The 24,342-nt window shown below is 52.3% G+C and overlaps 11 protein-coding genes across 11 annotated transcripts; 7 read left to right on the top strand and 4 right to left on the bottom strand.

Moving 5' to 3' along the window:
- Positions 1–115: 115 nt before the first annotated feature.
- BZA05DRAFT_365732 (Aldehyde/histidinol dehydrogenase) lies at positions 116–1,751 on the bottom strand. The gene is made up of 2 exons (XM_051481513.1): positions 1,384–1,751; positions 116–1,329 (listed from the first exon to the last, which is right to left on the bottom strand). Exons 1-2 carry the CDS (start codon positions 1,685–1,687, stop codon positions 275–277), a joined length of 1,359 nt encoding a protein of 452 aa, XP_051344045.1. The 5' UTR covers positions 1,688–1,751; the 3' UTR covers positions 116–274.
- Positions 1,752–1,886: 135 nt separating this feature from the next.
- Positions 1,887–3,883, top strand: BZA05DRAFT_381232 (uncharacterized protein). Its single transcript, XM_051481987.1, has 6 exons — positions 1,887–2,214; positions 2,271–2,433; positions 2,486–2,779; positions 2,829–2,918; positions 2,968–3,303; positions 3,357–3,883. The coding sequence occupies exons 1-6, from the start codon at positions 2,012–2,014 to the stop codon at positions 3,708–3,710; spliced, it is 1,440 nt and encodes a 479-aa protein (XP_051344046.1). The 5' UTR covers positions 1,887–2,011; the 3' UTR covers positions 3,711–3,883.
- Positions 3,884–3,893: 10 nt separating this feature from the next.
- On the top strand, positions 3,894–5,716 carry BZA05DRAFT_469752 (Rft protein-domain-containing protein). Its single transcript, XM_051487866.1, has 2 exons — positions 3,894–4,665; positions 4,715–5,716. Exons 1-2 carry the CDS (start codon positions 3,950–3,952, stop codon positions 5,625–5,627), a joined length of 1,629 nt encoding a protein of 542 aa, XP_051344047.1. The 5' UTR covers positions 3,894–3,949; the 3' UTR covers positions 5,628–5,716.
- Positions 5,717–6,348: 632 nt separating this feature from the next.
- BZA05DRAFT_3527 (uncharacterized protein) lies at positions 6,349–7,826 on the bottom strand. The gene is made up of 5 exons (XM_051481325.1): positions 7,579–7,826; positions 7,148–7,204; positions 6,945–7,044; positions 6,579–6,870; positions 6,349–6,514 (listed from the first exon to the last, which is right to left on the bottom strand). The coding sequence occupies exons 1-5, from the start codon at positions 7,662–7,664 to the stop codon at positions 6,456–6,458; spliced, it is 594 nt and encodes a 197-aa protein (XP_051344048.1). The 5' UTR covers positions 7,665–7,826; the 3' UTR covers positions 6,349–6,455.
- A 377-nt stretch (positions 7,827–8,203) lies between these two features.
- Positions 8,204–10,115, bottom strand: BZA05DRAFT_423194 (gamma-glutamylputrescine oxidoreductase; the record flags this gene model as incomplete). Its single annotated transcript, XM_051485862.1, has 6 exons — positions 8,204–8,413; positions 8,477–8,857; positions 8,912–9,189; positions 9,237–9,396; positions 9,436–9,779; positions 9,842–10,115. 6 exons carry the CDS (start codon positions 10,113–10,115, stop codon positions 8,204–8,206), a joined length of 1,647 nt encoding a protein of 548 aa, XP_051344049.1.
- A 460-nt stretch (positions 10,116–10,575) lies between these two features.
- Positions 10,576–11,689, top strand: BZA05DRAFT_3649 (uncharacterized protein). The gene is made up of 3 exons (XM_051481509.1): positions 10,576–11,020; positions 11,072–11,175; positions 11,233–11,689. The coding sequence occupies exons 1-3, from the start codon at positions 10,831–10,833 to the stop codon at positions 11,464–11,466; spliced, it is 528 nt and encodes a 175-aa protein (XP_051344050.1). The 5' UTR covers positions 10,576–10,830; the 3' UTR covers positions 11,467–11,689.
- BZA05DRAFT_3515 (snare-complex protein syntaxin-18 N-terminus-domain-containing protein) lies at positions 11,404–12,898 on the bottom strand. Its single transcript, XM_051481294.1, has 3 exons — positions 12,577–12,898; positions 11,917–12,512; positions 11,404–11,848 (listed from the first exon to the last, which is right to left on the bottom strand). Exons 1-3 carry the CDS (start codon positions 12,694–12,696, stop codon positions 11,608–11,610), a joined length of 957 nt encoding a protein of 318 aa, XP_051344051.1. The 5' UTR covers positions 12,697–12,898; the 3' UTR covers positions 11,404–11,607.
- Positions 12,899–14,407: 1,509 nt separating this feature from the next.
- On the top strand, positions 14,408–15,726 carry BZA05DRAFT_440108 (uncharacterized protein; the record flags this gene model as incomplete). Its single annotated transcript, XM_051486576.1, has 7 exons — positions 14,408–14,420; positions 14,480–14,577; positions 14,629–14,650; positions 14,706–14,854; positions 14,909–15,058; positions 15,106–15,600; positions 15,658–15,726. The coding sequence occupies 7 exons, from the start codon at positions 14,408–14,410 to the stop codon at positions 15,724–15,726; spliced, it is 996 nt and encodes a 331-aa protein (XP_051344052.1).
- Positions 15,727–16,358: 632 nt separating this feature from the next.
- Positions 16,359–17,523, top strand: BZA05DRAFT_3454 (uncharacterized protein). Its single transcript, XM_051481173.1, has 2 exons — positions 16,359–17,275; positions 17,329–17,523. Exon 1 carries the CDS (start codon positions 16,481–16,483, stop codon positions 17,264–17,266), a length of 786 nt encoding a protein of 261 aa, XP_051344053.1. The 5' UTR covers positions 16,359–16,480; the 3' UTR covers positions 17,267–17,275; positions 17,329–17,523.
- A 1,167-nt stretch (positions 17,524–18,690) lies between these two features.
- Positions 18,691–20,978, top strand: BZA05DRAFT_381267 (mitochondrial carrier domain-containing protein). The gene is made up of 6 exons (XM_051481988.1): positions 18,691–19,214; positions 19,302–19,600; positions 19,739–19,814; positions 19,876–19,954; positions 20,018–20,348; positions 20,398–20,978. The coding sequence occupies exons 1-6, from the start codon at positions 19,131–19,133 to the stop codon at positions 20,618–20,620; spliced, it is 1,092 nt and encodes a 363-aa protein (XP_051344054.1). The 5' UTR covers positions 18,691–19,130; the 3' UTR covers positions 20,621–20,978.
- Positions 20,979–21,194: 216 nt separating this feature from the next.
- BZA05DRAFT_381270 (uncharacterized protein) lies at positions 21,195–24,218 on the top strand. Its single transcript, XM_051481989.1, has 6 exons — positions 21,195–21,498; positions 21,581–21,777; positions 21,852–21,960; positions 22,019–23,317; positions 23,377–23,492; positions 23,542–24,218. The coding sequence occupies exons 2-6, from the start codon at positions 21,599–21,601 to the stop codon at positions 23,861–23,863; spliced, it is 2,025 nt and encodes a 674-aa protein (XP_051344055.1). The 5' UTR covers positions 21,195–21,498; positions 21,581–21,598; the 3' UTR covers positions 23,864–24,218.
- Positions 24,219–24,342: the final 124 nt, after the last annotated feature.

A 24,342-nucleotide genomic window follows, 5' to 3' on the forward strand; every position in this document is an offset into this window, starting at 1 on the left:
TGGTTAAAGATGGTGCATATGAACCTCCGAACGCCGAACCCTGGGCGCTAGGAGTTTGCAGTCCGCCGGCACTACTCTGGTCCATGTGCGAACTCCGTTTACTGATCTGCACGGAGTTCCGTCTGTGCCTGACTAAAGTATCATAGCTACAAGATGTACTTTTATGTACTTGCCTGCTAAAAGCGAGAACGGCAAACAGCAAACAGCAAACAAAAACTTTTATTTCTTACACGAATGGTATCTCTTTTTTTTGTATGAAAAAAGAAACAAATGCCTAGATTTCCACGTTCTCAATCGTCTGGTGCAGATACGACTTCTTGCCAGCCCCGTAGTCAGAGGCCGCTTGTCCGTGTCCACGCAACTGATACTTGTGGATAGTGAGGCCTTCCAGTCCTACGGGTCCTCGGGCATGGATCTTGTTGGTCGAGATGCCGACTTCCGTCCCGAAGCCGTATCTGAAACCATCGGCGAACCGAGTGCTAGCGTTCCAGTACACTCCTGCGGAATCGACTCTGTTCATGAAGCTCTCTGCATCCTCCTTCGATTCTGTCAAGATGGCGTCGGTGTGGCCGGAGCTGTACGCATTGATGTGCAGGACAGCCTCGTCCAGTCCAGAAACGACCTTAACCGCCAGTGTGAGCTCTAGGAATTCAGTGTTGTAATCCTCCTCCGTGGAATCCTGAAGGATCACTTTCTTAGCTGCATCAAGAGTGGAACTCTGGAGGGCGGCCTTCGAAAGAGAGTCGCAGCGGAGAGAAACACCCGCCTCAAGGAGCGCCGATGCGATCTTGGGCAGTACGGTGGCGGCAGTTGACTCGTGGACCAGCAGAGTTTCAACAGCGTTGCAGGCGGCAGGGTAATCCGTCTTAGAGTCGAGTACCACCTTGACGGCCTTCGATTCGTCTGCATCGTGGTGCACATAAATTGCGCAGAGCCCATCCGCATGGCCCATAACCGGAATCTTGGTGTTCTCCTTGATGTGTCGAACAAGCTCGTTACCGCCTCTCGGGATGACAAGGTCGATGTACTGGTCCTGGTCCAGCAAGGCACTGACGTCCTCACGGGTCTCGACGAGCTGAACGGCTCCTGGAGGGATGGTGGTCGTCGCAAGGGCCTCGGAAACCACACGGGCAATTGCGGCGAACGAATTGGTGCTCTCCCTTCCACCCTTCAAGATCACGGCATTTCCCGACTTCAATGCCAGTGCTGTGATATTTGCGATGACCTCCGGTCGTGCCTCAAAGATGACTAGCAGCACCCCGATCGGGCAGGTAAGGCGGTAAAGATCCAACCCGTCGTCGAGCCTGGTCGCCAGCGTGACCTTTCCGACTAGACGTCGTCAATCGTAGGCCACAGTCAACAACAAGCACAGATCGATCATACCAGGATCCTCCAAGTCCCGGACCTCCAGAATTCCCTCGAGCATGCCCTCCCACTTGCTCTGGCTCAGGAACAGACGCTTTGCCAGCGACTCGCGCATCTTGCCAGCTTCGACCAGCTTCTGTGCCGCTTCCATGTCCTTCTGGTTCGCTTCGAGGATCACACTCTTCGACTTTTCGAGGGCATCGTGGACGGCCGTGAGAGCGGCATTGCGATCGCCACCGGAGACGGCCTTGAGAGTTCTAGAAGCGAGGGCAGCAGTGCGGGCGATATCGACCGGCGATAGGGAGGTCTGAGTGGATGCCATTGTGTTTCGCTTGGAATTTATTAGATCGTAATTCGTATGCGTAGAAAGTAAGTGCTTGTTCGAGTGCTCAAAGAAAAGTGCGGAGAAGGACAAGATCGGCAGCAGGTGGGGGCGGCTGAGTGACTAACTGTGTGTAACCTGGAAAACCACCTAAAAGTATCTAGCAAATGCTTGGCTTATGCGCTTCGGTAGTGGGGGAGAGACGCGGAGAGTTCCCCCCACAAGCCTTCAAGGTTCACCGTTCTCCATCTACCATCAACACCATCCACAATACGGGCGCTCCACTCACCGCTACTTCAACTACCCCCAGAGATACGGCTCGCCATGGAGAAGCTAGTTGACCAGCTTACCGCCTTTCCCTCGTCGTTGGACCTCACCGACGCTGAGCTCTCGAAACAGGCACAGCTGCTGCTCATCAACTACCTCTACAAGGTTCCGGCATCCAGTCTCGCGACCGGTATTAGCGGAACGAACCTACTAGATCTTCTAAATCCCGCAATAAACAGCTTACCATATGTTTTCGTGCTGTGAGTTTCCTTTGCTCGCAAGAAAGTACCGGGATAGCTCTGACTGGGCCTTCTAGAGCTGCGAAGCTTGATATGGGAGGCCGATCTGCGCTGGAAACAAACTGGGGCTATATCGTGGAGTTCCTCGCAGTTCATGATGGGAGGCAGATGAAGCATACATCCAGGGAGTTCCGACGAGTGGTGGAGGTGTTTTGCAAATATGCGGCGGACATGGACAGAGTGCGTGCTTTGTTGCCGCCTTGGACTCACACTCGTACTGATGCTTTTATAGACCCTATTAGCCGTCAAGCCGCTGAAGAAAGCCCTCCTCCGATCGAACCCGTCGCAATTCTCCTTCATGCACCCCATCTTCACCCGTCTTTGCTTGCAGGCCAAGTGCTACAGAGATGCTATTCCCGTCCTAGACATAGACGTTTTCGATTTCCCATCTTCGAAGGGCAGCCGGGACGATAATGGAAAAGGTCCCGAAGTGAGCCACAGAGACGTGCTGGAATACTACTTGTATGGCGCCATGCTGTATATGGGTGTCAAGAGATGGAGGAGGGCCATGGACTATCTCTGCCATGTACGATGCCCTCTAGCTGTGGTGGGTGACTCGGTGCTGATTATACTAGGCCATTGCTGCGCCCGGCAATGCTTGCTCTACTATCCAGGTGGAAGCTTACAAGAAGTTCATCTTGGTTGGACTGCTGCTAGATGGAAAAGTAATTTCCTCATAGTCCCTAGGAATCCTACCAGCTGACAAGAGATCAGATTCCCCTAGCACCTAAGTCAACCACAGGCTCTACATTTCGCATCCTCAAGGCCCTAACGAAACCCTACGAAATTTTTGCCCTCGCCTTCATATCTGGGGAAGCCGGCCAGTTCCGCCAGGAGATTGAATCGACGGCGGACTACTTCAGCAACGATGGAAACGCAGGATTGGCGTCACAGTGCATAGAAGCGTTCCGGCGGATGCAGATCGTCGCACTAAGGGACACCTATGTCACCCTCGGAGTCTCCGAAATCGCACAGAAGAAGCTCGACGTGACAGGACGAGGTGGTGATGTCGGAGGAGACGAGGAGACCGAGCGAATAATCCTGGGAATGGTCAATCCCAGTTACTCCCAGCTATAAGAAACCCCAGCTGACCCGTACTCCAGATTGAACGAGACGAGATCTGTGCCACACTCTTGCAATCAGGAGCAGATGCGTCGGCGTCTCAAACTACCGTTCACTTTGACAGCATCCCCGTCGAAGAAGATCGCAACCTCGCCGCCCTGGAGGAACAAATTGCCAGAATCGTAACTCTCAACAAACAAGTGAAGCAGATGGACAGAAAGCTTGGTCTCTCCAAGGAGTACATACAGTTCATTTCCAAGCAGAACAAAGGTTCTAGTGGTGGTAATGCCACTCAGATGTCCATGGATTCGGAAATAATGGAAATGGACTATGTCGCGTCGTGGGGTGACGAGGATATGGAGGAGACCATGCACGACTTTGACGATAACCTGTAGACATCAAGTATGGCGTGGATAATTACTGCTTTACAACAAGGAGTTTCTACTTCGGGTTTCTACAAGTTACATAGTGGTTTTCTTTCCGTTTCTACTCTTTTCTTTTTGCTGCTGGGAAGCTTCAGAGCTTTTGATGTTTTTTTTTTAACAATAGCGAGTGACATTTCATGATACATTGACTGGCCCCGTGTCGCATCCCCGTGTCGCGAGCCCCTTGTCAAAATCACTACTCTTCAACAATGATGTCCACAAAGCCACCACCACCGCTACCATCACCGTCAACGCCACCGCAGAAATCCCTCCTTTCCCGCTCCGCCGAAGGCGCCAAATTCCTAATCCTATTACAAGTCTCCTCGCGCCTCCTCACCTTCGGTGTGAACCAGCTCCTCCTACGCTACCTCTCCCCGTCGCTCCTAGGAATCTCGGTACAACTCGAGCTCCTCACCATCAGCATCCTCTACTTCTCTCGGGAGTCTCTAAGGAATGCGCTACAACGGCAGTCGGGCGGCTCGGGGAAGAGTGTACAGGCGGTGATCAATATCGCGCTCTTAACGCTGCCTCTGGGCGTGCTCTTCTCTGCGCTGCTAGGCAGTGGCTACATCCTACGTGCCGGCGAGGCCGGGAGCGTCCGCTACTGGCGCGAAAGCGTGCTGCTGTATGTCCTCGCTACACTGCTGGAGCTCGCCGCAGAACCGGCGTTTGCGGTTGCCCAGATGAATCTGTGGTATAAGCTCCGTGCGGCGGCGGAGAGTGCGGCGGCCGCGGCGAGGTGTGCTGTTACATGTGGTGTGACAATTTGGGGGGTGAATACGGGGAGGGAATTGGGCGCATTGCCGTTTGCTATGGGTCAATTGGCGTATGGAGGAGTGTTGCTGGCGGTTTACATGCAGCGCATGTGGAGGGAGGGGGTGACGGTGGGGTTGGAGAGGATTGATGATTCTGGGAAGAAGGAGGAGTAGGTTGTCTGCTTCCTAGTACACAGGATATCACTGACGATATTACAGAAATGACCGCGAGACCTACCACCTCCACCTCTTCTCCGCCCCCATCTCCTCCCTAGCCGGCACGATGTGGCTTCAATGCGCCATCAAGCACGTTCTGACGCAAGGCGACAGCCTGCTGATAACGTATCTCGCCTCACTACCCGCACAAGGCTCCTACGCGCTTGCCAGTAACTACGGCAGCCTGATAGCACGGATGCTATTCCAGCCGCTCGAGGAGACCAGCCGTACCCTCTTCAGCGGACTCCTCCCGTCGAGCCCTCCTCCCACGCCTAAAAACACGACCCAGGCGCTCCACGTCCTCAAGACGATATCAAAACTCTACCTCCTCCTCAGCCTGTTCTTCTGTGCCCTCGGCGCCCCATTCGCGCCAATCCTCCTCCGCCTCGTCGCCGGCCGGCGCTGGAGCGATTCCGCCGCAGGCGAAACCCTTACCGCATACTGCTACTACATACCGCTCCTGGCTATCAACGGCGTCAGCGAAGCATTCGTGCAAGCCGTTGCGACGCCGAGCCAGTTGCACTCGCAATCACTCGCCATGATCGGGTTCTCGGTGTGCTTTGCCACCTCGGGCTACATCTTCGTGCACACACTCGCCCTGGGCGCGGAGGGACTGGTGTGGGCGAATGTCGCGAATATGCTCCTCAGAATCACGTGGAGCTCGAGGTTTATTGCGAGCTACTTTGGGCAGCGGGGTGTGCGCGTGGCGTGGACGGCGGTATTGCCGGGTGCGGCGGTGGTGGCTACCGCGGTCGCCGTGGGTGCTGCGGTGAGGGGCGCGGTGGTGGAGGAGTTTGGGCTACTGAGGCAAGGGGCTTGGGCGGTGGGTGCGGGAGTGGTGCTGCTGGGCGCGGTTGTGGGTGCTGAGAGACGGTTTTTGACCGAGTGTTGGGGGACGGTTAGAGCCGGGCGGTAGTTGGCCATGTCACATGGCGGAACGTTTTTCCGAGGCTGGGGTATCCCTCTGCATGGTACTTTAGATTATAGAAACAGAAGATGATTTTTTGATTGCTCGGCATAGAAAGATAGAATAAAGTGCTATCCGACTAATTAATCTCCCTCAAGAAGTTAAGGCCACAAGTACCGGTAGCCGTAGGTATCAATTCCATAACGGGTAGACCAGCGTGGTGAAATCATAAGCAAGCAAGAGCGAATGTCTCCAAGACATTCATTGGACCCCGAGGGATAAATCGATGATCGATCGAACCGTCTCACAGGATTAGGTTTCGACGACAAAAAGGTTCCGGTTCGAGGTCGTCGGGAACGAAACGGACGTGCGAACGGAACTACCACCAGATAAACATACCAAATTCCCCATGAGACAAAAGACAACAGCAATCGTGGAGGCTAAGAGATACTGATAGCAATGCAATCAAACAGACACAAAGCAAACTGCATCATCGGTGATCCGTATCTCTCAGCCCATCGAACAGTACACAACTCGCAAACACAACACACACCATACCTGAGCACACACATGAGACAAAGAAATGAAAGTTCAAAAAACAAGAATGCTCTCCGTGCAAAGTAATTTTTTCGGTAGGAGAACGAACTCAGATGTGAAGAAAGTGAACTACTATGTAGGAGCCCACCCTGTAGAAGGGGCTAAAACACGTCGCCGAGGCGGCAGACTGTAATGAAAGCGAAATTGATCCGACCGAAACTTTTTCCATCCAAACGAGTCACAGGAAACTTCTGCCGCATTCATACAACCGCACTAACGCCGTGTTTTCTTGTGAGTGATCTAGTCTGCGAGGTCCGCAGTATCCAAGTCATCCTCATGGTGGGGAGGAGGAGGGGAGTCTAGCATCACATGTTAGGACCGTGTTCTTTACTCCTAGATAAATGGACGGCATAGAAGACATACCCTTGCGCATCTCACGATCTTCTCCGTTAGCAGGAAGAGGGCTACGGCTCCTGTCCCTGTCAACAGACCTGTCACGGCGGACACCACGGTCGAGATCATCGTCCTTGCGGGCGACCGGGCTTCTAGAACGGTCGCGGCTGTCACGACGATCAACCGACCTCCGGCGAGGCGACTCGCGACCTCCGCGCGAGCGAGACCGGCCACGACGAGGGGGAGAACCAGCACGGCTACGACGAGGGGGCTCGCGACCGCCGTCGAACCTCCAGCTAGCAGATGGGGGGGTACGGGCCCACTACATGAAAGTTAGCAAACTAGCTCAGACACCAACAAGGCAAAGCTTCGAATGAAGCTTGATTGTAGACTTACTTCGATCTTCAAGTAGTCATCACGACCGATGCGACGACCGTGCATCTCATAGTAAGCATCATCAGCATCGCGACGAGATTCATACTCCACAAACGCAAATCTATTTTGCCAGCAGGTCGAACGGAATAAGCTGAATCCTTATACAACGATGGGTCCTCGGAAGGAGGAGGAGAGGAGGAGAGAGGGGTTATCTAGAGACTCACAAGCGAGATGAGGCAGTCCTCGGCGCTGGGATATCGCAGCGGACAAGACGGCCATACCTGTTGACTCCGAAAAGCGCGTCGGCCACACGTTAGACTGGATAAACGAAAGATATTGTGGCGTAACGGAACGAAGGATGCACGGTCGCCGGCGACGCGAGATGGACGGAAGACGACGGCGAGAACGAACGAACGCGAACGTGGCAGGCGAAGTTAGAGGGGAGGAAGGGGAATAATTGATCGATCTTTTTCTTTCTTTCTCTCTTTCTGTCGTACGCACGCGAGGGGAGAGCGTGTTGATAACGGATGATCGCTTCGACGAACGTCGGGGGGGTATAGGATTCATCGCGAGCGAGCTGTGTGCGAGGGTAGGTAGGCTGTGGGAGGAGGAATCGAACGATCGTAAGGGGAGGAGGATGGTTGGTATTCAGTACCTCTCGAACTCGTAGGCAAGGTCGCGAGCACGGGTTCCGTGAGAAAAGCCCGTGACGTAGAGAGTGGTGCCTCCGCGGGAAGACATGCTGGTGTTGCTGATGATTGTTGTCGCGATGTAGTGGTGGTATTAAGGAAGGGGAGGCGTTGGTGTGTTAGAGCTGAGGTTGTGGTTGAAGAAAGAAGTTTGTCAGGTGAAAGGATTTGGGGGTTGGAATGAGATGGTTGGAGTGATTTGGGGCGATGAGAAGAAATGCTCTGGAATGAACGGCGCCAAGCTTTAAATTGACGGGGAGGGTTCTGCCGAGACATCCACGATCGGAACAGGTATTTCTTCCGAATTTAGCATCAGAATTGCCCGGAGAGGCAATATATGACCGGCCACGGATGCACGTTCATGAAGCTTCGCCAGCCTTCCTTCTTTTGTCCCAATATTCAAAGCATTCCCACCTATCATAACTCGGGCCACGTTGCAAAGAAGTTATCATGCACTTGGAAAAAATGACATTTGATGATGATTTGCAGTTCATTGAAGTCCCAAACCCTTTCGCCTAGAGAACGCAAACCCAGATGTCGAACAGAAGACATTACGACTACCGAAGCTTAACTCGGCCTTGATCGTGAAACCTAACCGGAAGTTCCCTTCTGAGCCTCCTCGCCAGCCTCGTCCTCCGCGTGCAATCCACGGATAGCTGGGCCCATCACACACTTTCCGGTTAAGCCGTCGAAGCGGGATCCATGGATTGGGCAGTCCCAACTCATCTCGCTCGCATTCCAGGCAACAACTCCCTTCATATGTGGACAGATAGCACTAAAGGTGGAAACTTTACCGTCACCCTATCATTCCTTCAGTTTAGTTCCTCTTCCGTTTACGTGTTTGCGGGGATAAGCATAACTTACGTCTTTGTAAACTGCGACAGGCTTTCCAAGTTTTTTGAGTCCGCCATGCATGACAGCACCAGAGCAGCGTGGGATGCTCTCGATATCAGAAACATCGGTCTTTAGGAACCGCATGTATTGGAGGTTCTGGTCGACGTTCTCCCTGATATCCTCGGGAATTGTGCGAGGCTTTGGCTTGCGTGAGGGACTGTACAAGCTCGCCCAAGGGTTCTCGACGCCAATCATCAGGTCAGTCAACAGACGGCCAGCGATTACGCCGTGTGTGAGACCATTGCCAGAATCTCCAGTGCAGATGTACACGTTGTTCTCGCTCATTCCTGCGTTTTTACCAATAAAGGCCATGTAATCGTTCGGCTCGACGATCTGACCAGACCAGCGGAACTAGAAAACTTCATCAGGACAGGCCACGCTTTTATGGAAATGGGAGATAATCACCTCAGTCTCTTCCACGAAAGGGTAGTGTTCCCGAGTCCAGGCCTCGAGACGCTGGTAGTGCTTTCCGTACCCCTCCTGTGTCTCCTGTCCCACCTTGTGATCCTCTCCACCAATAACGAGGTATTCGAAGTTAGGATCCGGATGAGCCGTTTTGCGAACGTAGATGTATGGATCACCGTTGTCATAGAGAAGCTGGTCCGGGAAAGCCCCCTTGGGAGCACGCATGGCGATGCAGTAGGTGCGGTAGTAGGCTTCCTTTACCACGACAGCGACTTTTTCTGATGGGATGTTAGAATGAGTGACAACCTATGAAGGTGTTACTTACGAAGAGGGACATTCGTGGTCATCACCATGTGCTTTCCCTGGAGTGTCTGGCCACCTTCAGTGCTGACGGTCACACCGGCACTGCTACCATGGTCCTTGTGAGATACATAACGCGTGTGGGTGTAGGCCTGGAACTTGTCGGCATGCTTCTCCTTGAGGACCTTGAGGAGCCCATTGAGGTATCTGAACAAGCCCGCAACGTTAGCACGGCGATTCCAAAACTCGAAACGTTTGCAAAAGTACTTCGTTGGATGGAAAACACCCTGTTGCTCGTACTCCAACACCGCACCAGTATAGGCCTTTCCGATACTTCCGTTAGGATAGAACTTGTGTGGGATTCCCAGCCTCTTCAACGCATCGACTTCGTCTGGAAGATTGTTCTTCTTGTTGTACGTGGGATCGGTGTCTGGAACTTCGACCATCATGATGCCCGGTAGGTTACGGTATTCGCAATCGATCCCTTCATTCATGGAGATGGTACCGACTCGTTCCAGAGCCCATTGGTGGCTCTCGTACGCATACTTCGCGCCCTGCTCGCCGAAGGCTACAAAAAAACATAAGTGCGGGTCCAATTGCAAAACATCTGATAGAAGATGGGTACCATACTATTGATCAACTCGTAGTAGTGATCGTCCAGCGAACTCGCAAGATGTCCACTAGTCCTTCCCGTCTCACCCGACAATGCCTCTCTGGCCTCAATCAACGCAACGCTCAATCCCTTCTGCACACACTCGTAGGCAACCGAGATACCCGCGATGCCGCCGCCAACGATCACAACATCTACTTGGACATCTCGGCTCAGCTTGGGGAAATCGGGACGGTTGGAGTACGGTTCCGTCGAGATCCACACTGGCTGCTTGTAGCCCGAGGTGCGGTTCATGCCGAAGTCTTCGGCAGTGGAGTGTTCCATTGCCGGCGAGATTGTGGAAGAAGCCATCTGTGCGAGTCCTCGACGGTGGATATCTGTGTATACGATCGGTAGAGTGGGTTTGGAGAACTGTGAAATTATCGGTCTGGGTCGAATGGTTCTTGAGAACTGTGAGAGCCTGCGAAGGGTGGTGGAGGCGGTGGTGGGGGAGAACATGATTTGTAGTAGAGGGAATTACAGTCTCACAGAACGAAGAGCGGGTCTAAAATACGGCGCAGCGACTGGGCCAATTGGCAAAAAGTATATCATCATCAACTCGTGTTTGTGGGCATCGCGAGCGGTCCGCGGCGGTGATACAACCATGACGTCGTTGTTGACGGACGATTTGTCCGTGAGGTACTAATACCTTCCGACAAAGAGCCACGCTGACGATCTTCACCTGAACTGCGGTACAAGAAGCCGCAGAGATCCGCGGCTTTAAGATGTCCAAGATTGCTTGACACAACGACAGAAGAGTCTCGATCGCATCTCCAGATGTGTCTACGCGAGTGACATCAAACGGCATTGTAGTGCGATGTTTTAGAGGGTAACACAGGTCTAACCGGCAAATCATGACGTAGGATCCCTGACCTTTCAATTTCAACGACAGCTCTCCACGCCTCGAGTATCATCCCAGATAGATCGATACCCTCCGCACTCCCCCAGATCTAAGAGTAACAGCCACGATATGGGGGGAAAGTCGTCCAAGATTGCTGGCGCCGCTGGCTCAACCGTCGTCCGGAAGTACCCCACACGGACACCGACGCAATTCCCCTCATCTCAAACCACCAATGCCTCCGGCCCCTCGGGCTCCGAATCGATATCACCGGAGACAACCGCACGCTCCGAGGCCCAGGCCGAGTTCTCGAAGACCGAAGGTATCATCCATCGCGTCGCGCAATCGAAGAAGCACCAGCTGACCATTGCAGCCATAAAACAAGATGCCGCAGATCCGGACTTTGCCAGCATGTTGAGGAGCGTGGGCGTAGCCCAGATTCCTGATGCTGCCAGGAACTATGATCTCGCTGGCGTGGTACGGGTTCACAACGCTCCATAGTGATCCGGCGGTAATTGCTGATCAGAATGACAGGAGAATCCACAATTACGAACACTCACCCGTCGGCAGGCGCTTGAAGACGAGCAGTTGGAGGAGGCTAATAACCCGGCAACGAGGATGAAGCGCTCATGGATCGATGCTCCGACACTTCGCGAGGTCTTGAAAATGAGGGATGACCAAAAGTGGTCGGCTGAAAAGATCGAGAAGGAAATGGGATTGGCGAGTGGAGTGATGGCCAGGTTAGGGAAACGGGTCAAAGGCTTTTAGATTGGAGGCGTAATTGTTCGTGTATAACAAGCACTTCACATGGGAAAACCGTACTATAGGCATTCGCGACCCTCTCTCACTAGATTACCATATATTCACTCAACATCAATTGTCGTCTTCCGCCTCTGTTATGAGTAGCTCTCAAATAAACCAATCCCATACAAAAACGACTCCACAAAACACCACAGTGCCGAAGAAAGCCGACCGGGCCATCGAGGTTTTTTCGGCGGCTTTCTTGAGTTCCTTATTTCCTCGATTTACGTCCTCGGCAGTCTGCATGGAATCCATCAGGAGATTATCGATGTGGCTGTTCTGCGTCGCGAGATTTGTGGCAAGTTGTGTTTGCAGGGAGGATATCTCGAGGAGGGAGTTCTCGGCGGTGCTGTAGGAGTGAAGATCAGTTTCGCTGTGCTTGAGAAGGGGAGAAAGAGTTGACCGCTGGGGACTCACCGGACTTGCTCAAGGGTGTCTTCATAGTGTTTCAACATCCCCTCGTTCTCCTTCTCGAAGATCCGAAGTTGATCGGGACTCAATTCCTCGACAGCCCTCCTAGTCTCCTCCTCTTCCTCCTGCATGACTACACTCCTACTGGCCGGCGGCACTCCGCCGGCGGACACAGGTGCCTTGTGCAGCAGACTTTTCCCGCGCTCAATCTGCCTCTGCAGCCTAATCTCTTGCCGTTCCCTTTGCTCCTCACTCGCCTTCTCGAGCCGATTCTTCAAGAACCATATCACGCCCTCTCTATGCGCGGTAACTACACGCATCCCAGCCTCCTCCCTCTCCTTCTTGCTCTCGTCCTCGAACAGGCTTTTCAGCGTCGAGTGTCGCTGCCGGAACAATCGTGTCTCGGTTTGCACCCGGACCTTTTCCGCAGACTCCAGTCGACCGATGAGTGCCAGCGTCGACCGGATTATCGTCTTGGTCTCTGCGTCGAGCCCATCGCGATGGGCGTCGGTCAAGTGATTACTGCTCGGCGAACGCGCGGTAGAGAGGTACGATTGCCGGGTTGTTTGTAGGTGCGATAGGAGCGAGGAGATATGTGTTGCCTATGAAGCTCGCCCCATGTTAGCTGTTTCCCTCTCGTCCGTCGCAGTGCCTGGGCGGGCTAACTATTCGGTAGGCTTCTTTGAGGAATTCGTCGGCCGGTGGGGGCGGTGAGCGCTTTGGTGGTATTGCCGGTGCATGTTTTTGTGTCAGAAGCGTGGAGAAGAGGGGCGTTATGTCGGTCATCTTTTTTTTCGTGGTTGAGCTGGTGGGCTGGGAGACGCGAAGATGATAGCTGTCGTCAGGATGGAAGCTATTCCTTGAAAAGCCGCAGGTGCTTGGCGCCACTGATCTCGACCCACGTCAATGTCGAATTGGCCATACTCTAGAACATGATCAGTGAGTCGTATTGTCATGACGAAGACGGTGAGTTAATAAATCAGCTCTATATAAAGCATCTCTGGTTTGTTTCATCGCAGTGCTTTTTTGGTTTAATCGTTAATTGCTTGCGAAAACCATTATTTTTCGATATCACGATACATCTGAACCGATAAAACGAGTGAGACCGTGTGAATCAGAATTACCACGAATCGTCCGTATCCAGGTAGAAGTACTCATAGAAGTGTACATACCTAGGCCAGACCGCCGGGGTAGCTGCAAAGGATTTCAATCGCTTGAAAGAAGAAGGGTTTTCTTAGATCGAGCACTTGTAGTCTTGTACATACAGGTCGAACTCAAGGCTTAAGCAGCATCAAGATTCAAGAATGTCATGTACACAATACCTAGATTCCGACGGGTGGTATCAACAACAGAACTGTGTCCTCTCAGCATAAGTCTATAATAGAAGAGAGAGTGCGTGAAATTTGAATGTATTTTATGGTCGATGTCCGAGTGGGAGGGTAGTGTTATAGCAGCTGCTGTCGAAACCTAAACAAGAACGACACGAATACTGACCAAATGAACCTTCCTTTTGACACTGCATGTTTATATATTTGTAGCAATTCGTCCTCTCCGATAGGGATCATCGTCACTATTTGCTCGAGCTAGCCAGCGGCTGAGTGTCTACCTTCGCGGTCAATGAGATTTCCTAGCCTGAACCGTGTAGGTAGGTAAGCAGGCCAGGCCAGGCCAAACACGACAAGTGCCCGTTCACACAATACCATTCGCAGCGATCAAAGATACAGGAGAAAAGTAGCCGGTTGTTGTGAAAGCATGGGTCTTCAGCGGGAGAGGAATTACGAATATGAAGTGCAAACTACCTAGGCATGATGAGAAAGTAGATGCATAGTCGGTTTTTGTCCCGCTGTAGGTACATACATACCTCAGCCCAACGTCTGCACAGGAAACCCTCGATCAGTGTTCAGACCCACGCTACATACCCGAACAGCTCCCAACCTGGTGTGTTCTTTCTAGCTACCGGTATTCGTCGAGATAGCCGAGAGTTTCAGCTCCAAGACTACACGGGAAGTACGCAGGATTCAAGCTTTCGGACCGTCTCAGTGCCGACCACAGTACTGAACGCGTGTAGTTAACCTACATATCCGCGTACTGCCAATACTCTACGTCCTTTCCTAACCCTCTCTGTATCCACCGTACTTTACACTGCCATTTCCCCCCTACGCTTCCCCCACTATTCAGTGTTCAATTCAAGAAGTTTACTGCTCACACGCCTGATCATTCGCTTAAATACCAACTAGGCCAATCGCGAAATCCTCGTCGCGAACACGGTCCAGATACCCCGCGAGAGACGTGCCATGGATTCGGCGTTACGCCGGAGGAGGCCGTAGGGCTCCAGAGCATGTCAACAGCTGCCGTAGGCGGTGACCTCGGTCCGCAGGGATCCCACACCACTCTGTAAGCAGATGGCATCATACCCCTCATCCCCATCAACTCAATACTCCCGGCCTCATCCTCTGCACTGTTCGCTCGGATACGCATCGAAACTTCAAAACTGAAGATGCGCGCTGTAGGTATGTATTTCTTTGAGTTCTATTTCTTTGGGATTTCCAGAAAGTGACGTGAACCCCAGATATCAAAAACGACGTCGGCGATGCCGATGCCCTCTTCATAAACGACGACGTTCCGACGCCAATTGCTCGGGAGGGCGAGCTGCTGGTTAGAGTCAGGGTAGGATGAGCTGTTCTGCTTCCAAGATTCATGTGCTGATTTAGGGGGAAGGCTTTTGGATTGAACCGCATGGGTAACTCACCACACGACCCGCGGAATTTTAAAACATTCACCGACGCGATTCGCAGATCTCATGCAAAGGGAGGGGAGGTACATGCTTCCTCCCCAGGCACCCAAGACACTCGGTGTCGAGTTCTCGGGAACTGTCGAGTCGCTTGGAGACGGGGTCACCGACTTCAAGGAGGGCGATGCAGTCTTCGGTCTCGCATATGGCGGTGTTTGTGTCCTTCTCTCCCGGCCCGTACTTTTCAAGCGCTGAGGACTGTATCAGGCCTATGCCGAGTTTATCAATGTCTCCGCGAAGATGTGCATCCACAAGCCGGATATCCTCTCGTGGGAGACAGCTGCTGGTATTCCCGAAACATGGATCACCGCCACCCAAGCCCTTTGGACTGTTGGTGGTTTCAAGGAGGGCGATAGGGTGAGCACGTCAGCCTGGCCATAGTCGGGGCGAAGCTGAAGAAGCAGGTTCTCATCCACGCTGGTGCGTCTGGTGTTGGCATTGCTGCCATGCAGCTTGCACGAGCCCACGGCGCGGCTGCGGTCTACACTACAACCTCCAGCCAGGAGAAGATAAACTTCTGCACTGAAAACCTTGGGGCAACGGCTGGGTTCAACTATAAGACTCAGGATTTTGCTGAGGAGATCATGAAGGCCACGGACGGGAAGGGTGTGGATCTGATCATCGATCCAGTTGGGCAAACCCATCTCCAGAAGGACATCAATTGCGCTTCTAGGGATGGCCGGATTGTGATTCTCGCCATGATGTCTGGTGCTATCGCCAAAGAGATCAACATCGCACCCATCCTGTTCAAGAGGTTGCGGATCGAGGGCACCACGCTCAGAAGTAGGGAGGTGGAGTACCAGCGGGTATTGAGAGACAAAGTCGTGGAGGAAGCGTTGCCTGGGCTCACCGATGGCGGTTTCAAAGTTTTTATCGAGAAAGTCTTCAGCTGGAAGGATGTAAGTACATCCCGTCACAACTTCTCGATTCCCGGCGAGGTCGCTGACAGCTACAAGATTAGGGATGCGCACAAGTTGATGGAGAGCAACCAAACGCAGGGGAAGATCATCTGTCTTGTCGATTAGGCCGTGGCAGTTAGATGATATATACGAGCATCTTTCAGCCTATTTACTGCACTTGATAGGATATTATACTTCCATGATGTCGGAGTGTGATCGTGGGCTTGTCTCACACCAGACCCTCGCTTTACTCATCGTCACTCGCTGTGCAGAACCGCGAACATCCAAGGCACGGCGCGGCTGGTACGAGACAAATATTGGGCGAATACTAATAGGTATGTGCGATGCGGCTCCAAAACACCGCCACACGCCACGCCGCACCCCACGTTAAGCCCCAAAGTAGGGTATTGGGATTTATACCCTTTCACAACTCATCACTCTCGATGTTTTCGAGAGAATCCACACTAGCGTCAACGTTCATCACCTCCCGGACTTCCTACAAAACCCATCTCTCGATATTCCTACAACCTCCCTCAACTTTAGCCTGCAACATTTCCCTAATTCCTCGACAGATCGACCCCTCCACCGACAAACTCAAGACATTCCTTCACCCACTACATAGACATCCTCTCTAGTAATACCTAATACGGACAACAACCAGCTCCAATCCAGCAGGTTTTCCTTGACCGACAGTCGCCCTTCCAACAACTTTCCCTTTACCGACCGTCTTCGAAAGTCACTCTCTCAGCTCCGATCCAGCAGCTTTCCCTTTACCGACCGTCGCCCTCCCAACAACTTTCCCTTTACCGATCATCTTCGACAAGTCCCAACCAACTCTCCCCTCCTCCAAATTTCTCATTACTATCAACAAGTCGACAACATGCCTACAATGCCTACTCCTTTGACTAGCCGGGTCTTTGGACTTAAGAGGAATCGGCGCCTGCTAGCCAATTCCCCGAAGGTCATCTCAAAGAGGCCTTCTGGTCCGAAGCACATCTACAGACATGGAGTGAAGTTAACTCTCATCGAAGCTGTCGAGATGGGTACCACGAGAATTTACATGAAGCCGGGAGCTGGATATCTAGAACTTCCTAAGAAGGAACAGATTGCTTTGTTCCCTCTCCAGAGAAAGTTCGATCAAGGAAACTCGATGGTCCCTACCAACTACGAAGTTGTTCGGAGAGACAACAACCAGGTCGAGAATGGAGATCTAATGATCAACATTCGGCATGTCACCCGTGCTCCGGGAAAGGAGAATGCGTCGTTTTTGCCTGCGTTACGTCTCCAGGACGCTTCCACTACATTCAAGTTGCGCTTTACCGCCTCGACATGGGATGCGGACAACTTCGATATCGACCGTTTTGACTTTGCTAACGGAGGCAAGCTCGTGGGAGGTGAGATGGTAGAGTGCAACGAATCTTGTCTCTGCAAGAATAAGTGCCACTGTGCGAACCCTCAGTGGATTGAGACTCGTCTTAACTGCGATGGGACACTCAAACAATATCTTCACCATGGAGATTTCGACGACGAAGCTGCGATCCATAAATCGCACAACCACAACATTTTTCTACGACCTTGTGGAGTCTCGACCTGCACTAGGTGCGAGGCTAATGTGTTAGACAACACCTCTCAATTCCCGTTGGATGATTCTGATTTGATATTCTAGACTTTCGAGGTTAGTCTTCCCCTCGTGTCTTGTTACTCATGATCATCTACTAATCTATACAGAATGACCACCGAAACCGACATAACGATCGACTGACTACGGCTTTCGACGTTTCAACTTTGCGCTTTTCTTTCGACACCATTTCCACTTTGCCTTTTTTTCTTTTTCTTGGCCAACCTACGAAGCTTCGTCAACTCAACATGATGGTCTGCGGCACGATTACCATCTCCGACAACTTCCGAGTTTCAGTGACGGCCATTTACAACCTTTTAATACCTTCGACACCTTACTGCCCTAATACTCCTTCCGTTCCGCATTTCGGTTTTTTTTCTTCCACGGTCGATTTTCTTTTCGACTTTTCTCGGCGTCTTTTTACGACCTACGACTTTCTTACGACGCACGCCGATAGCCTCAACTAGGGCTTTTTTTTTACGACGACGACTTTTTCGGAATCCTCTTGCATGTCTAACGACGCAAACGCCTGGTCTTATGGAGAGTTCTGGGTGCTTCTGATTTCCACTTTCTTGTTTCTGGTCATTCGTGTTAGCTTAGTGATTTTCTACATCTTACCAGGGCATGTCTGTACGGTTGCGGTGGTGGTGGAGGAAGTGTTTGCGCTGATTCAATGGCATATGGTTTCTGGATTTTCGTTTTTTTTCTTTTTTTTTGCGTTTATTTTGGTCTTTTGGGGCCTTTTGGTTCTTATTTCTGGAGTTTTGGGTCTTTGGGTTTATTTTGGGTGCTGTGAGCGAGTGAGTAAGGTGTATGGTGTTTATGGTTGCTTTTTGAGGGCGTAATGGTGTACGGAGTATATAGATGGCTGCTTATATGGTCGGGTCTCGAGTGGATGGGGAGTTCAAGGAGCATCACGGTATAGGTATATGGTGGTATGGATGGGGAGTTCGAGGAGTATCACGGTATGTATACGGTGCTGTGGAGGCAATGGTTGATTTTTAGGCGTTACAGGATTGGTTATATTGATTGTATGACTAGAAGTATGTACATAATAGTATAGAATTTGGTGTGAACGGGGGCTCAACGGGGGGCATCGCCGCGCAACCAGTGAAGGACATTATAATTAAGCCTGTTGAAGTGGTGATTTCTTTCCCCGTGCGCCCTACAGCTTGTCCACCTTGCTACCATCCATTGCACCCCCGCCGTCTCCGCCTCCCACTCACCTATGCGAGATTCATTGGAGATAGCCCGAACTGGTGGGAAGCCAATCTACCTACCGGACGCCGTGTGGAGGCGACACGGTTCTGCTCTCGTACATACGGTGGTGAAACTCCGGTCCGTCAGCTTCGATGCATGATCCGGTAGCCACTCGCTTAGTTAACCAGCCACGGTCCGCTATTCAGCCACGGTTACAGTAGGATTCACGGTTCCTTGCTTGAACAGCTCCTCCTCACAGGCTCAGCCGCGCCCCCGGAAGAACTCTGTTCTTGATTGTTAGTCCCTAGACTTTCGTTTGGATAAGAACTTTCGGCGATTGCTTGAATTGACGACAACAGCAATTTGCAATATAAAAAATCCTCATCCCCATCACCCTACTTCCTATCAGAATCCATCCCCGCAGATAACCACCCGCTTCATCTAGACTCCCCCGCGAATCGCTCGATCTGTCGGACCCCACTGAAAGTCGCGTTGGATGGAACCTGAAGAGCCGCTCTTTTTCGTTCGACCTCGGTGTTCTCCAACGCAGTTCTCTTCCGCAACAACAGCACCCATCTCCCCAGTCGCAGCATCGCCGCTCTTCCGCCGCCGGTCTACTTGAGGATTTTAACACCTCGGATATCCGACAGCCCTAATTCCAACCCCTTTGCACCTCCCCTCCCCCCCAGAAACCAAACGCAACCCAATCGTCATGAGCCTCGACGGGAAATCCCCCACGAAGAGCGGGGAGTCGGCAACCACCTCTACCTTGGCGGATAATGCTCCGTCGAACCAGGTACTTGCAAAACTTCTTGCGTTGCTGGAATTGGGGTCGGCAATTCGTGGTTGCTGACTGACCTTCCTGGGTTCGTCGCGGTGTTAGTCCTCCGCCGCCGTGAAAGCTCAGCTCCCCGCCCCAATGGGCTCCTCCGCCGCCATCTATCCGCCGCCGCCGACGACCCCAAGTTCCATGAACGTGGTTAAGCACTACCTCAAGCAACCACTGACGGCCTCTTTCATTGCCGGAGGTGTCGCCGGAGCCGTGAGTCGTACGGTGGTGAGTCCATTAGAGCGATTAAAGATCATCTTCCAAGTGCAAGGACCCGGCAATTCTTCTTACCAGGGAGTCGGCCCAGCATTGCGAAAGATCTGGATGGAGGAGGGATGGAGGGGTCTTATGAGGTGTGCCCTCTAGCCTTGATTTTACGCGGTTGCCCTCGGATCGGCGAGAGGAGGAGTTTTGAGAACAGGTCTTATTTGCTGGGACGAGGGGTTACGTGTGAGCAACTAGAAGCTAATGTGTGATGATTCTACGTCTAGGGGTAATGGCACGAATTGCATCCGAATTGTCCCATACTCGGCCGTGCAATTCTCAAGCTACACCATCTACAAGAAGGTCAAACGAAAGCCCACAATCCCGCATCCCCCGACATACCCACGCTGACTCCGCCGTCCAGATGCTTGCCGGAGAAAGTAGCGATATGGGCACTCTTCGAAGGTTGTGTGCGGGAGCTATGGCAGGAGTAACATCCGTTGGCACGTCTATCTTCGTTTCGGGAGAGAGAGCTTGAGGAGTGGCTGCTAATGGCATACACACAGTTGCAACTTATCCACTAGATATCGTCCGGACCCGTCTGTCCATTCAGTCGGCGTCGTTCGAAACATTGGGCAAGCGACATGTGAAGCTTCCGGGAATGTTCGCCACCATGGGGACCATGTATAGGACCGAAGGTGGCATGGTCGCGCTCTACCGTGGACTCGGCCCGACACTTGCTGGCGTGGCACCGTACGTCGGAATCAACTTTGCTACCTACGAAGCCATGAGGAAATTCATGACGCCGGAAGGCGCCGAAAACCCGTCGGCCATTGGAAAATTGGTTGCTGGAGGAGTCAGCGGAGCCGTTGCACAGAGTATCACATACCCTTTTGAGTGGGTACCCTGTGACTGCCGGTGGTGCCAGCCGACTGACTCTGGATAGTGTTTTGCGACGACGGTTCCAGGTCAACACAATGAACGGCATCGGATACAAGTACAAGGGTCTGGGGGATGCCATTACAATCATCCTCAAGGCCGAGGGAATCCGGGGTCTCTACAAGGGCTTGCTCCCCAACCTCTTAAAAGTGGCGCCGAGCATTGGCAGTAGCTTCCTGAGTTATGAAATCACCAGAGACCTGCTCACGGGTCTGGTCGGTGGCATATGACGGGTTCCTGCTACTCGAAATGACCGGGCACAATACTACAGCTTTCCTTGTTCTTTCTTTTTCATGGTTGGATAGAGGCGCGCGGGGGAGAAACGGATCACCCAGCCGAGGGGGATGGCACATGGCTGCAGTGTAAAGATGGGTTTGGTGAACGTCCACAGATAGTTTGCATTTTTAAATACGCCGTTTTCATGACTTTTTACAGTGTTTATCTTTTTTAGTTCATGCATCTCTTGCTTATAAATGTATTTATTGATTCCCCCATATTGTGTTGCAGAATAGTGTTAGCGAGCGGACGATATTATCGCAGCTTGATGAGGCTTCTTTGTTCTTGTTCTTTCTTTCTTTCTTTCTTTCTTTTTAGGTTTCGCATATTTGGTATATGTTGGGGCAGAGAGAGTCGATCTGATCGGAAGTAGCAAATCTAGACGGAATATCTTCAACTTTGCCTGATTCAAACTGTCAGAGACGTGGTGGTGATGTTTCGAAGGTCATCTGCAGTGACCCAGTATGACTGGCCTGGTTACAAGGAAGGTGCCTGGAGTTTGGATGTGATGTGGGCGCACCACCGGGAGTTTATCTACGTTACATGGGCTGCAGGTTGTCCACCGGTGCCTTAGCTCCTGTATCCGATCCCCTCCTCATCCCCCACCTTACAAACCAAACCCCCGCTCCGAGCTCTTCTCGTGGATCCTCCCTCTGCTTAGATATCTTGCTACAACGGGTTCTTCTCTTTTGCTCTCACCAGTGAACTCCAGCCATCGCTCTCCTATCTCGGCCCACCTACGTACATACTTCTTGCCAGAGTTCGAAACTACTACCTACCTACTCGATCTACGTAGTTCGCTTGTCAGATCCAAGTGCAACTCGAAGCTCAGGTATATACGACCCAGGGTCCGGCGCAATAGAGGCAGCCACAAACCCCCATGACTTCAACCAGCCAGCTAACCAGGCATACAGACAGACCAGACCGCCATCATGTCCGTGAAGTTCGCGCCGTTCGAGTCGGCGATCGACCTACCATTCTACTACTCCCTTGCATCGCATAAGATAGACCACGACAAGCTGGATGACTCACCACGCCGGGTGCTGGGACAATATGCTCCTTGGGAGAAACAACGGATGCAGATCCAGGGAGATGCCCTTGAGGTGGATGAGTACGTTATCTACCTGATGCGAGGGGGAAAGGGGCCGAGGGGCGAGGAATGTGGTTTCTAACAGCTGTGCGCAGTGTTCCGACGGGCATGTGTAGAGCGGAGGGCATGATCAAGAACTTCAATACCATCGAGGAGTTCAAGAAGGCCGACCGCCCAGCGATGCTGAAGAAGTCGGCGACTACGGTATGGGATACGTCTACCCTTTGCACTCTCGCGGGGTTGCTGATGATGATGGGGTTAGCTCTGGGAGGCGATACTCGACGGTACAATCTATGAGTGTCCATCGTTCCTCGCTTCGTTCCTCGTCTTGTCGTATGCGGACCTCAAGAAGTACAAGTTCCATCACCTATTCGCATTCCCGGCCTTCGTCTCGTCGCCGACATGGTCCATGTCCGGTCCAATCTCGCGCTTCGACGCGCAACAGACTGGTATACTTGTCGAGGCGGTCACTACGTGGCGATACCGCAGCGACTCGCGACAGCGGGGATTCTTCCTGGTCAAGCGTGTGGCTGGAGAGTTCGTGATCGGTGCGTTGGGAGAGTTTGACCGGGGCTTCTTTGAAGATGTGGACCCGCTCGATCGTTTTGCGGCCTTTGTTGATCCGAGTGAATATGAGGATAACCCTGGGTGGCCCCTGAGGAACCTGTTGGTGCTTGTACGCAAGCGGTGGGGCTGGAGGGAAGTTAAGGTTCTCTGCTTCCGTGATTCCCACGCGGGACGATCTCAGCCACGAAGCTTGATTTTGGATTTGAAACTAGACGGTGATGACATCGAACAGTTGTCTCTAAGCGACGAGATCCCTAAGGTCGTCGGGTGGGAGAAGAATGAGGACAACCAGATCCGCCCTAGGATTGCAAATCTCAGCGCACAGATGGACCCAAAGATTCAAGCCGATATGAGCGTCGATCTCAACTTGAAGCTGATGAAGTGGAGGGTTGCGCCAAACCTCGACCTCAAGAAGATCAAGGACACCAAGTGTTTGCTCTTGGGTGCGGGTACACTGGGATCCTACGTCGCCCGTGTTCTGATGGGATGGGGAGTAAAGACGATCTCGTTCGTGGACTCCGGAACGGTGTCGTTTTCCAACCCGGTTCGACAACCTCTGTTTACCTTCCAAGACTGCATCGGTGGCAAAACAATGAAAGCTACAGCCGCTGCCCAAGCATTGAAAGATATCTATCCAGGGGTCAACGCCACTGGCTACGACATGACTGTGCCTATGGCTGCGCATCCTTTCAGCGAAGCACAGGAGCCCGTGGTGAAGCGCGATTACGAGAAGCTGAAGGAGCTCTTTACGACGCATGATGCCATCTTTCTACTGATGGATACTAGGGAGAGCAGATGGCTACCGACTGTCATAGGGAAGAGCATGGGAAAGATCGTTATGAATGCTGCACTGGGGTTCGACACCTATGTGGTGATGAGGCATGGTGTCAAGCCAGCCAAGTTTGAGGCTGCCGTAAAACAGAATGGGGAGAAGGTAGAGAAGGGCGTCGAGCTTGGTTGTTACTACTGCAACGATGTTGTGGTTCCTGGAGATGTCGGTTTTCCCCGGCCCCATAATCTTACCCTGGCAAATGCTGATTGACTGGGTGACAGAGCTTAACTGGAGCCACACTCGACCAGCAATGCACCGTTACTCGACCAGGTGTTGCGCCTCTTGCGAGTGCTTATTTGGCCGAACTGCTTGTGTCGGTTGTGCAGCATCCTCTTGGGTTCGTAGTCCTTGCTGGAGCACCGCGATCGCTCGCTGACAAATTTTAGACCTGCCGCACCCGCACCAGCTAACACCCACGATGCCGACCGCGGTTCTCACCCTCTCGGGCACGTACCCCACACCCTGCGCGGAATACTCCATAGCTTCGGCAACATCAATGTCCGAGGCTTTGCCTACGATTGCTGCTCCGCATGCTCGGACAAGATCGTCAACGCTTACGAAGAGGGCGGATGGGATTTCGTCAAGCGTGCGTTGTGCGAGCGTGGCTACGTAGATGAAGTGAGCGGACTCGCCGAGGTTCAACGGCTCGCTGAGGCTGCCGAAGCTGCCGGCTGGGGAAGTGAGGACGATGATGAGAATTCCATGTAGATTTGTTCAGCTGTGATTGGGGCTGGGAGTATGGAGTTTTGGAGAGCCTTTTTCTATTCAGCTTTGATTAAGTTTTTCTTTTGTTTATTATAGTAATCGAGGCAGTTGGGTTGTTTAGTTGGTTATTCGGTATTTGGGTTGGCTCTGATCAGTGACGGGTTGACGTTGGGGGTCATGTACTTTATGATAACCACCACTTTGCTTCTACCGAGTACTTATGCTACATATTCTGACGACTGATGAGTCGTTAACTGGTGGTCTGTTTACGACCGCTTTCGTTTGGTAGCAGCTTGGAGTAAAGAGGCGATGCTTGGGTGTATTCATTCCGCCCGTTTATATGTAAGTTCACGACAACCGATGGTGTTCAGTCACAAGGTTATCTGCTCCCGGACAGGTGACCATAATCAGTCCGGACTGCGGAGTATCGCTGTGCCGGAAATAGCCGGTCTTCTCTCGAGGATAAGACGGCCGGCCCATGA

Source organism: Tricharina praecox, assembly GCF_024521635.1.
Source record: "Tricharina praecox strain CBS 144465 chromosome Unknown BZA05scaffold_1, whole genome shotgun sequence".
NCBI classification, from domain to species: Eukaryota; Fungi; Ascomycota; class Pezizomycetes; order Pezizales; family Pyronemataceae; genus Tricharina; species Tricharina praecox.

Coding starts and splice junctions, on each gene's coding strand:
- BZA05DRAFT_3527 (XM_051481325.1), bottom strand. CDS start 7,664: ATGTCTTCCCGCGGAGGCACCACTCTCTACGTCACGGGCTTTTCTCAC. Junction 7,205..7,578: donor CTTGCCTACGAGTTCGAGAG/GTACTGAATACC, acceptor CGGAGTCAACAG/GTATGGCCGTCTTGTCCGCT. Junction 7,045..7,147: donor AGGACTGCCTCATCTCGCTT/GTGAGTCTCTAG, acceptor CTGGCAAAATAG/ATTTGCGTTTGTGGAGTATG.
- BZA05DRAFT_365732 (XM_051481513.1), bottom strand. CDS start 1,687: ATGGCATCCACTCAGACCTCCCTATCGCCGGTCGATATCGCCCGCACT. Junction 1,330..1,383: donor CCGGGACTTGGAGGATCCTG/GTATGATCGATC, acceptor GACGACGTCTAG/TCGGAAAGGTCACGCTGGCG.
- BZA05DRAFT_381270 (XM_051481989.1), top strand. CDS start 21,599: ATGTCCGTGAAGTTCGCGCCGTTCGAGTCGGCGATCGACCTACCATTC. Junction 21,778..21,851: donor GATGCCCTTGAGGTGGATGA/GTACGTTATCTA, acceptor AGCTGTGCGCAG/TGTTCCGACGGGCATGTGTA. Junction 23,493..23,541: donor GTTGTGCAGCATCCTCTTGG/GTTCGTAGTCCT, acceptor GACAAATTTTAG/ACCTGCCGCACCCGCACCAG.
- BZA05DRAFT_469752 (XM_051487866.1), top strand. CDS start 3,950: ATGATGTCCACAAAGCCACCACCACCGCTACCATCACCGTCAACGCCA. Junction 4,666..4,714: donor GATTCTGGGAAGAAGGAGGA/GTAGGTTGTCTG, acceptor ACGATATTACAG/AAATGACCGCGAGACCTACC.
- BZA05DRAFT_381267 (XM_051481988.1), top strand. CDS start 19,131: ATGAGCCTCGACGGGAAATCCCCCACGAAGAGCGGGGAGTCGGCAACC. Junction 19,815..19,875: donor GCTACACCATCTACAAGAAG/GTCAAACGAAAG, acceptor TCCGCCGTCCAG/ATGCTTGCCGGAGAAAGTAG. Junction 20,349..20,397: donor AGTATCACATACCCTTTTGA/GTGGGTACCCTG, acceptor GACTCTGGATAG/TGTTTTGCGACGACGGTTCC.
- BZA05DRAFT_3454 (XM_051481173.1), top strand. CDS start 16,481: ATGCCTACAATGCCTACTCCTTTGACTAGCCGGGTCTTTGGACTTAAG.
- BZA05DRAFT_381232 (XM_051481987.1), top strand. CDS start 2,012: ATGGAGAAGCTAGTTGACCAGCTTACCGCCTTTCCCTCGTCGTTGGAC. Junction 2,919..2,967: donor GACTGCTGCTAGATGGAAAA/GTAATTTCCTCA, acceptor ACAAGAGATCAG/ATTCCCCTAGCACCTAAGTC. Junction 3,304..3,356: donor AGCGAATAATCCTGGGAATG/GTCAATCCCAGT, acceptor CCCGTACTCCAG/ATTGAACGAGACGAGATCTG.
- BZA05DRAFT_3515 (XM_051481294.1), bottom strand. CDS start 12,696: ATGACCGACATAACGCCCCTCTTCTCCACGCTTCTGACACAAAAACAT. Junction 12,513..12,576: donor TCAAAGAAGCCTACCGAATA/GTTAGCCCGCCC, acceptor CGAGCTTCATAG/GCAACACATATCTCCTCGCT. Junction 11,849..11,916: donor GACACCCTTGAGCAAGTCCG/GTGAGTCCCCAG, acceptor TCACTCCTACAG/CACCGCCGAGAACTCCCTCC.
- BZA05DRAFT_3649 (XM_051481509.1), top strand. CDS start 10,831: ATGGGGGGAAAGTCGTCCAAGATTGCTGGCGCCGCTGGCTCAACCGTC. Junction 11,021..11,071: donor CGAGTTCTCGAAGACCGAAG/GTATCATCCATC, acceptor TGACCATTGCAG/CCATAAAACAAGATGCCGCA. Junction 11,176..11,232: donor ACTATGATCTCGCTGGCGTG/GTACGGGTTCAC, acceptor TCAGAATGACAG/GAGAATCCACAATTACGAAC.